This window comes from Myiozetetes cayanensis, unplaced genomic scaffold (genome assembly GCF_022539395.1).
Source record: "Myiozetetes cayanensis isolate MyiCay16 unplaced genomic scaffold, myiCay2020 scf4, whole genome shotgun sequence".
In the NCBI taxonomy this organism is placed as follows: domain Eukaryota; kingdom Metazoa; phylum Chordata; class Aves; order Passeriformes; family Tyrannidae; genus Myiozetetes; species Myiozetetes cayanensis.
Genome location: NW_026087631.1, coordinates 55,335,958 through 55,346,356, shown reverse-complemented (window position 1 = coordinate 55,346,356; position 10,399 = coordinate 55,335,958). Strand labels below are relative to the sequence as shown.

At 35.7% G+C, this 10,399-nt stretch overlaps 1 protein-coding gene across 1 annotated transcript; it reads right to left on the bottom strand.

Moving 5' to 3' along the window:
* Positions 1-6,034: 6,034 nt before the first annotated feature.
* On the bottom strand, positions 6,035-10,261 carry MLANA (melan-A). The gene is made up of 4 exons (XM_050328737.1): positions 10,188-10,261; positions 9,232-9,328; positions 7,123-7,224; positions 6,035-6,194 (listed from the first exon to the last, which is right to left on the bottom strand). The coding sequence occupies exons 1-4, from the start codon at positions 10,259-10,261 to the stop codon at positions 6,126-6,128; spliced, it is 342 nt and encodes a 113-aa protein (XP_050184694.1). The 3' UTR covers positions 6,035-6,125.
* Between the last annotated feature and the right edge of the window lie 138 nt (positions 10,262-10,399).

Genomic DNA, 10,399 nt, shown 5'->3' with positions numbered 1-10,399 from the left:
TCTCAGCTGGACTAAACATGTTAAGTGAAAATGGTATGTAAAAGCAGTCTAAAGAGAATGTAATTAATTGCTTATAGTATTTCTTGAAATTTTGTTTGTTACACAGAAGGTCTATTAAAATTTGCATAAATATGATTTTCCACCTTTTGCAGATGAAGGCAATGAAGTACTGAGTTTTCATAGCAACATGGAGGAACTGGGAATAGAATCCTTGGTCCCCTGAACTCCTTCCAACATCCCATCCATTACTAAAGGTTAGACAACTAGATTACTGCTTTATTTTCCCCTATTCTTGCTTTTTACAAAGAAGAAAAATTATTTAGAAAATTAAATTGTTTTCAAGAATGTGAGGGGCATTGACAGCATTTATAAAAATTAAATAGCATGGGAAAACAAGATAGGAAAGAAACAACTGTGATTTTTGTGATTGTCTTCAGTCTCTAGAACTTTGCTTGTCAATATCTATAGCATAAAAAGAAAACAATACTCTTTTTTAATTGTTCATATTGATTCCATCTAGTAAATCCACAAGTATAAGATAAGAGTACTTTGGCTGTTAGTAGTCATCAGCACCTGGTACCAGCATATACGTTGAGATCCATCCACATAATGTGCTGTTATTTGTAGAATCATTCCTCAGTCTTTTTTTTAATGACATGCAGCAGTGAAATAAAACATCAAAGAGGGATTAGTGACAGGATATTACCATGTAGCCACAGGGCATCTTCCTTGTAATAAAGAAAAAGAATTATGATGGGTTATTATTATTATGATGGATTCAATTTACACAGTATAAAAATTTTTACTATTATAATCAATTACTGAGAAGAAGGAATTGCTTACATCTATTTATGAAAACCCTTGTCAATTCATATTAGCAACACACAAATACTAAAATTACAGTAATTTGAGGCTCATCTGGCCAATATTCTGTAGTTCTTGTTTCTAGAGTGCTTTTCTGCAAAGTGATCTCAGAAGAAGTAAAAATGGGAGAGGCCTGTCTGGAAGTATTTTCCTCCTTCCTTGGTCTAAGAAATTGATGTAAAAACATTATCTTTTGTTAAAAAGCAGCCCATATTTGAAGGTGAGCTTCTTACTTTGGCACATGAAATGCAAGTGATGCGTTTCAGTACAGCAGTCCAGTCCTTGTATGAGCTACACCTTAGACTGGGCATTTGTCTCACTGTAGTGGCCAGCAGAGAATGCTTAGTGGAAAGAACAAAAAATAATCAAGTTTTCCCCCAGTATGTACACACATCATAAAAAAGTAATGCCAGGAGAATTTTGTGAACTCAGCCTGAGTTTGTCTGTGACATGAAAGAGCAGATTTTGCATCCAAAGAATCAGGTACTGGAGAAAGCTGAGCAGTAATGCAGAGAAGCAGAGCAGAAATAAAAATGACATAAAACCATAAAATTGCTTCTCGTTTAAGAAGTGGTAGGAGAAGCTAAACAGCTAAACAGAATCCTGCTAAACAGCAGAAGTTTTGAATGAGGAGCTGACTGAAATATCATTGTTGTCCTTCCTGTTGGTGAGGCCAAAATCTAAGAAGTGTAGATTACGTGGGCTGCATATCCCAAGAATTAAAAATGTAAGAAAGACAGGCTTCTTAAATCTGTGTCAATACAAAAAATGTTCAGAAAGAGTTTTCTGGAGATACAGAAAGAGGAGTAATAGGCAGGTATCTGATACCTTCTAATCCTTGCAGGGATTCCTCTACAGCAGATTAATGGTCATGGAATTTTGGTCAGGGTATTATTATATTACTCACTATACAATTTTGTTGTTTTTGTGCAAATCCTGAAGCAGTTCAAGTTTTTTCTGAATATGTTTACCAGATGACAATCCTAAAATTCCTCCTGAAAACAACTGCACGAGCAAATCCAGCACTGAATGGTGTCTAAAAAGGACATCTGTTTCACTCCAGAGTGTCAGGAGCAATGAGATGGTTGGGGTGCATGTGATGGTATGCAGAAGTAAAAATCAATTACTTCTGCCAAGGTAAGTGGTAAAGGACAAACTGATAAACTTGGAAGATAAACTTTTTCTTAGAAGGTGCTTTTCAACAAAAGCGAGTCAGATCTTTTCCCTACTAGGCACAAGAATGCAGTGGATGGTAAGGTAAATTAAAAAAAGAATTGGGAGAAAGGAAGGCTACTGTGTAAGCAGAGAACATAGCAAACATGCAGCAGAGCATTCTATTTCTCGCATCCAGAAATGGAAGCTAGCAGAATTGAAAAGACCTGACAGAACCATTGAAAGACCACAGTATTTATATTGGGCCATCACTCTATGTCTTGTACTAATTTAAACTCAGTTCATAGTTGATTTTAAATGCAAGAAAATGTACTCTTATGTCACATGAATACATAGATGTACACCCACAAAGTAATGGATATTTTACCAATATTAGACATAAACATGAATCAAAATATTCTGGCAATGCTATATTTTACTGAAAAATGGCAACCCATATGGCTAATACTAATAGAATGCTTAAGGCCAAGATAATATACATAGATCCCCAGCTGCAGCAGAAGTTAAGCCGAAAGAGATTGCTGAGGTGAATGTCACTAGACTGTCTACTAACTAGCTGGAAATGCCAGTCCTGTTACACTGGACTGGTGAGACTCAAAAATAAAGTAGGTGCTTCCTGTGAAAAGTTCTTGGTACATTCTTCTATCATAGCTCTCTGACATATATGAAGTATACCTTTCTGGCGCATGGCTCAGTGAGTGTTTTGCTATGTGGTTCGGGATGCCAGGAGGATTGAACTCATCAGGACCTGCTACATTTTACCTTTGGGCAGTGGCTGGGATGGCTGACCAGTATTCTGGAATCTTTGAAGGCTACACTGAGGCCTGTAACTGCGTTAGAAAGTAGATGATCCAGCAGGATCATTCCAGGAGTCCAAACATAGACAATACAACTGCTATCCAGGAGTCCAAACATAGACAATACAACTGCTAGTACCACTGCAGTATAGCAATCTGACCAAAATCTACTGTGTTCATGAGAGGCCTGGTTTTGAAGGTGTTCATTGCATCTTCATAAGGGTTGCATGCGTAGCTGTGAAGTTGCTATCTTCCTGTACAGATAAGCTTTAGTCACAGTGTGTCTGCAAGCCGCAGAAGCAGTTTAATGCAGACCAGTAGCACACAGAGCTTCATTCTGCAACTATAATCAGCCACTTGTCATCATCACCATCTTGGGGGGAAACTCAAAATGCCTATGAGTTTCTTCATTAGCTTTTTTTGATGGCAGAAAATAAAGCACAAATTTCATCTTTGTTCAGACTTACAGTTGTAATACAATGCCTCTGATTTCGGCCTAATTGAAAAGAGGGTAAAAACCAGAGAAGCAGAAGGTACTTGAGTTTTACACACTCCCTGTTACATATACTACCATACCAGATTAATTATAAATCTAGATTTTGGTGAGTAGTTGTTATTCTGGGGTCATATAACTATGTAATGTGAAAGACTTTCCTGGAAATTTGAAAACTCTATGCCACGTTCTCCATGTGTGGTTGTTGAGACATTTCTGTATATTTCTCTTTCTTTGTACGGGAACAGACTTCCTAGGAAGTTTTAACTTGTGCTTGGTGAAGTGCAGTATTATTGATTGTAATACAGTAAATACATAAAATAGCCAGTGCTTGCAACGTGCAGCTTTGGCAACTGCAGGTCTCTTGCTATCACAATCTGAACTGTCTTGTATTGGTGTTTAGTTAATGGATCAGCAGCCAGACTCTGCAGTGTACCATCACTGGATATAGAGCCAGATTTGAAAAATGGAATTCACAGTGGTGGTCACTGATAAAGTTTCCACCTATATAATATGGTGCTCTGTGAACCTCTATTTCATGCTCTTACTTTAATGCACTAATTAAAATCTGAGATCACTGTCTAACTGTGTCTACTAATAAAGAATACTGCTTTCACAGGGATTAGAAAGGGGAGAACTTTTCCGAAAACCAGAATAGGGCTTATCTATCTTTTAAGTGTCTATAAATTCATGTCAAAGTGTAATAGTTCCAGCTCTGGCTGCTGAGCAGTTTTAACAATCTGACCTTATGTAGTTCTGGAAATAAATTTATGTTTCTACTTTGTCAGTGTTAACTTCCTTGTGAGCTTTTCCAACAGCTGGTAACACATTTAGTGCTGACACTACTAAAAATGTGTTAAATCAAGTAAAGCCTTTTGAACTCTAAGCACTTTATTTCTCTATATTATATAATCTCTATGGAAATCAGCTTTTTTCTCAGCCATGAATGTGTATGTCAGTTCTATTCCACTGTAGCACTACAGAGTCTTTTGAAAGGATGCTGCCTTAGGGTAGAGAGATGCAGAGCACAGAGTTGCTAAAAATATTAGCCTCAAGCTTTAGCTTACCAGTTCTGCAAAAAAATTAGTTAGCCATTGTGTTCTCCATCTCTAATGCTTACTAGCTATAAGCTGGAATTCTGTGTATTCTTCTTCCTGTCACTCAACAAGTCCACAGTTTTTTTCCTTAAAGTATGTATTGGAAATGAGACAGGTAAGACAGCTCTTTGGGTTAAAGTACCTCTCTATCTTTCTAAATAAATATATCAACCAAATTTATAAAACCACATATATCACCTTTCACTACAATTACTGATATTTATTACCTTCCAACAGTTTTATACAATCTATATAAAGATTTATATATTACATACATTTATATATATATACCTTATATATATATACACCTTATGTATGTATACTCCTTAAAACAAACAAAAAAAAGCTTTTAACACAAGGCAGATTTACTTGCCTCACATAAACTCCATATATTAGATGCTACATAGATATTAGATATAATGAAAACATATGTCTAATATAACATCTATGAACAATGTATAAAAACATCTAAATAAATGCTTTTATTACAAAAGAAACATTTCAAAAAAGCTGTGTCATTATTTATCACCACCTGTGGAGTTTTATGTGAGGCAAGTAAATCTGCCTTATGTTTAATTTTTTTTTGTTGTTTTAAGGTGTTTGTATTTGCATATTTGGTGACAAAAAGCTGAATTCTTAGCTAATAGCAGTTAATTGATTTATGAAATTAGTTTTCTTCTATTACTACTTTTCAATTTAAGGAATGTTGTACAGTTCTAGCTGCCTCCTGCTGTGAGATATCAGGCCTTACGTATAAATTTGCTGATCTGAATGTCATATTAAGTAATAATCTGGCAAATAAGCAATAACAAAAAGACTAAGTAAAAAATAACTATCGAATCTATATTGCTAATTTATATGCATCACAATTCTTCGGGTTTTATTACTGCTAGTGTTCTGGCAAGCTGAAAGAATTAACATCTTGAAGTCTGTTGTCTTCTGTATTCTTCAAGTAACATGGTTTTCATGCATTTTTTCATATTGTTTCATCATATTAGAAACAGATGATGCATAAAGCTCTATGTCCACCAAGTTCTCTTGCTCTCTCTCAAAACTGCCATAAGGAAACTAGAGATGATGTTGTTATACCCATTGATGAGTATGACATAATATGGTCTCTAAGCAGTATTTTCTACGTTGCCTGGATTGTGTTTTATAAGGAATTAATTTATTACAGGTACATAAACAGGTGAAGTGAGGTAAAAGCATATTGTAAAACAGTTGCTTTTTGGTAATTAATTTTAAAACTGCTGGTTAGGAAAATAGTCTGTAACAGGATATGAAGTCAAAAGGGTCTGTTCATTTTGTGACAGATTCTTGTACATCACGTTCAAAGGAATATTTTATTTATATATTTTTTTTAAGGGAAGGGAGACTAAAAGAGAATGATGAAAATAAAGGTGCCAGTGCTTTTTACTCTTGATTGATACATGAATAATGTATACTTACACTTGAATCCTATGAAGGATTCAAGATGCCCAGAGCATAGTGTATTAATCTGATCACAAGAAATGAAAAGCTTAAACCAAAAGCACATTCAGATTTATTGAGGCATTTCAAAAACCAGGTCTGTAACTAAGTGGTTTCAGCAACTGCTAATGAAAGCATGTGATTTTTTTTTTTCTATGATTTTAGCTGTAAGAAAGTTAAGCATGTACAGGAAATTAAGAGGGAGCATGAAGAGTTTGAAATTTCATGTTATCATGGTGAATAAGGTGGTGGTGACTGATCTGCAGCAATTTTGTCATAAGCTGGTGGAGCATCAGGTACCTATGGTAAGGAAAGTCAGTGTGAGAGATTGAAAAAAACAATTGAGGTACAAGAATATAACATTAAACATGCAGCAAGCTATTTACCACTGTATTAGATACGGTTCAGTGACTTAAAATAGCTAAGCTCATTCATTAGGTCTAATTTTGCTAGTATGTTTTCTGGTTTTGCATCAGATTCATCTTACTGGAACTGTTCATCCAAAGAAAGATCTTTCAGTGTTGTAAAGGCAGGATATTATTTTTCCTAAAGATATGGGGGTTTTTATATTGGTAACTCAGATAAGTATTGAAGCTTTTCTGTGAGAGTCTTGGTGCAGGCATGTTGTCTTATTTCTAGGGTTAAAATTTGAGCAGCTTATTTAAAACTGATTATAAATTGGCCTTTTCCCTATTCTAAAGCCATTTAAACACACCCGTTACTTAATATATACTTATCACTTAATTTAACTTTTTGACAGTTAGAAGTTTGAATGTTCATCTCTCCATAATGATTAGATGAGCTAAAACCTTGAAGTTTTATAACATTCCCTGACAATGTTTGTCAGAGTATAGTAACACTAGACACAGTCCATTTGTTGTTTGTCAGAATGGCAGAACACCTACTGGAAAATGTTTGGGGTTTTTTCCTTATATTTCAGCATTTGAGTGTTAGATCATTGTAATAGATTGCATAATGACCACACAACTTTAGAATAAATGTAAGGGAAAGAAATTAATTTTTTTAAGAATTCTATATAGTACATTTTAAAAACCCTTTTCACAGTAAAAATTGTTCAAAATAGTACTTTCTAAGTTGATGTAGAGGTATTGAAGATGCTATCTAGAGAGCACACCACAAGGAAGAAATCATTAATTGCCCATTTACCAATATTGTCTCACCACATCTTACTATGTTTAAGTAAATGAGACCTTGAGTTGCAACTTACCACAGAATTAAAGTTTCTGTACTCCTGGAGAGTCATTTTGCAGTCCAGTATTGCTCCCTCTCCTACCACGTTCCGTACTGTGCTCACACTAGAGCTTTTGCTCTGTGACAGATCATAAAGAAACATGGTGAAGATGAAAGGAAGAAGAGACTGTGAAGTTGGGGCAAATTATGCATCATTTAATATTTGACAGCATGTTTACAATATGTATTAAAGTCTGGAATTGGGACCAGACACAATGCAAGTAAGTGAGACAGGTTACCTGTCACTTTTGGCTGTCTCTACTGAGGCATAGTCTTCCTCCTGTGTTATCCAATTACATTGCCAGAAAAATGAACATCACATTTTTTAGGTCCAGGACTACTTCAGGAACTGACATCTTCTTATGTATCCGAATGCCTCCTCATTTTTATCCTACCCATTTCTTTCTTTAATCTCCAAGCTTGGTTTTTTTTCTGTTTTCCCAGCATTTCTTTTGTACACATTCTGTACCAGTTCTCCCCTAGCCTAAGAAAGATGTGATTTTCAAAACTAGAAAGTAGCAGTCCGCAATAAGAAGGAATTAAAAAGGAGATTGTGCTTTTTGCCATGATGTACAAAACAGGCATTTGGTTTGATTTTTGAAGGGTTTTTTTTAAGTATTACCTTCATTTTTGCAACATCAGGTTTTATGTATTTTGCCAATTGATAAATGTATTGGATAGATAACTGGGAAGGAAATTGGACAAAGTTATGGAAAATAGGAAGGAAATGGATTTGATGACTTAAATGAGAAGTACGCTGGGTTTTTTAAATCCCAAATAATCATATCTTTTGCAAAATGTTAGGATAACTAAAAGATACTAAAAAGATAGTAAACCAAAGATTTGGATAAAGCCTGGTGCTGGTTCCAGCCAGGCTGAGCTGTGTTTGGATTCATTATGAGAATAATGCCGATAACACAATGATTTGGTTGTTGCTCTTACTCTAAATCAAGGGTTTTTCATTGTCTCATGCCCTGACATCAGGTGCACATCAGCTACATGAGAAACTGGGAGGGAGCATGGCTGGGACACCTGACCTGTACTGGCCAAAGCGATGTTCCTCACCACAGAATATGCCCAGAATATAAACGAGGGAGTTGACTGGGAGGGGCTTATTACTGCTAAGGAATGGGATGGGCATCAGTCAGGGAGTGGTGAGAAGCTGTGTTGTGCCACACTTGTTCGTCTTGGGTTTTATTGTTCTCTCCCTCTTTCATTTTTGTGATTAATAGCAGTAATAGATTAGTAGATGATGATTATATTTTGTTTCAATTATTGAACTGTTACTTCTTAACTTATGTTTACCTTTTCTTTCCAATTCTCCTCACCAGGGTGGCAAGGGGAAGTAAGTAAGCATGGAACTTAACTGCTGCCTAGAGTTAAATCACAACAAGTTTTCACTTTAAAGGATTAAAAAAGACCTTTCTTCCACAGGAGAAAGAGCAAAACTTAAGAAATAAAGTTTGTTGATTTCTTACAACAGTTGTTATGAGGAGGATTGTACTTTTTTTTTATATATATATTTTCTTAGAAGACATGAAGTAGAATATTTTAAAAGTAACATTTAGAAAACAAACTTCAAATCTGCCCTGGTCTTTTTTGTAAATCTTAAAACTGCAAGTCAAGTTTTATAGAGATGAATCGTGCATCATCTGTATGTAAACGTATTTACTTAAGTTACTTTTAACAGTTATTTTTATTCTCTGCTTTCTAGATTTAGTCTAAGCATATCTCTCCTTATTTAGGGGTAAGTCTTACGACTTACTCACTGAACTTGTCTTGGTTTTGTGCAAATATTAAGTATAATGCTTCCTACAGAAGCATCTTTTCCACTTATGTGTAAAGCTGGGCAGCTGGCTTCATGTCCCTTTGCTTCTGCTTACTCTTACCCCTTTGACTTGCAAGTTCTCAAGGGCAAGTCATGTTTCATATTGTGTGGGTTTGCCTGTGACATATGCCAGTGTATATATTGCCTGAGATAGTGATGTCCTGTTACAGATTTGATGTTCTCTGCATTAATGTCATGCAAATAAAGGTAATACATGTCAAAATAACAGCATGCTAGAAAGTGAGCTGCCATGCTTACCCGCAGACTTTTGTAGCCACTACGTCTTTTGTAATACCAGCAGCCAAAGGCAAGTAAAGTTGCCAGCACCAAAATGAAAAGTCCAATGCCCAGAGCTCTGTCAAGAAAGCAAAACAAAATAATAACACCACCACTAGATGTATGCTCCTGAGAGCAAGAAAGATTTGAGCACAAGTTTGTATCAGTGCCCTTTCATCAGAGGAAGGCATGGCGTAGAATTTACCTCAGAAAATGGACAAAATATCAGTAAATTCAAGTCTCTGTAGATTTAGCAGTTAGCTAAGTTCTCTGCCAAGTTCTTAATCATTTTAAAAATAAGAAATATATGTCTTTGAAGATAATAGTCTACCAGTGACTGCTGCTTCTGAAAGGATACCTGCCTGTAAATCCAGCAAACAGCATTGCAATATTGGAAAAGAATGTGAAATAAATTAAATGCCACACCTGCAGAGATGGGGGTCATGTTTATTTGCTGAATTTCTCTAGGCAGCAAGTATTGAGAAATGTATCCTGATTTCATCACATTGCAACAACTGCTGGTAGTGGAAGAATTTTTTTGATACAAAAAACACTATAAAACCTTAAATACGACTAAGAAACTTTGAATTATTCATTAAGAGCTCTGTAAGGATTTAGTTCTTGTTTCGTGATGTGCTAGGCACAGTATTGGTGTCACTGGGTCATTTTAGGGAAAATACACTTAGCAAACTGCTCTGACATCCTTCCTACTGGTCACAGGGGACTTTGGAGAAGCAGCATTCCACTGTCTGTCAGAAAGCAAGCTGTCAAAGTAATTGTAAGTTTCCTAGTCAAAACCCCCCTCCTTTCTGTGTTAATATTCTCCCTGCTAAGACATATGGAATTCATTCCCCATTTTTTTTTTCTGTTTCTGGTTTTCTTTCAATGCAATTTTTTCACCAGCTTAAAGGCTAATGTAGGTTTTGGTTTATGCTTACTCTTCTGCTGCAAAATAGGTGTGTCCTCTGCCTCTGAAATAGTTGCCATACGGGTGGTCGTTTCGTCTGCGCATTTTGTGAGCTTGGTCCTGCTCAGACCTACAGGGTAGAAACACCATGCCTTAGTATGATAAATAATTGTAATCTTTAAAGTGTAATATTATCAACTTCTGTGTTTTAACCAGAGCATTTTAGGGAGGCAGGATAATCTG

What these genes read in the sequence shown, in the direction of transcription:
- MLANA (XM_050328737.1), bottom strand. Translation starts at nt 10,261, where the DNA reads ATGCGCAGACGAAACGACCACCCGTATGGCAACTATTTCAGAGGCAGA. An exon ending in ACCTATTTTGCAGCAGAAGA is followed by an intron (nt 9,329 to 10,187) that starts GTAAGCATAAAC and finishes CTTTCTTGACAG; the next exon opens with AGCTCTGGGCATTGGACTTT. An exon ending in GTGGCTACAAAAGTCTGCGG is followed by an intron (nt 7,225 to 9,231) that starts GTAAGCATGGCA and finishes GATCTGTCACAG; the next exon opens with AGCAAAAGCTCTAGTGTGAG.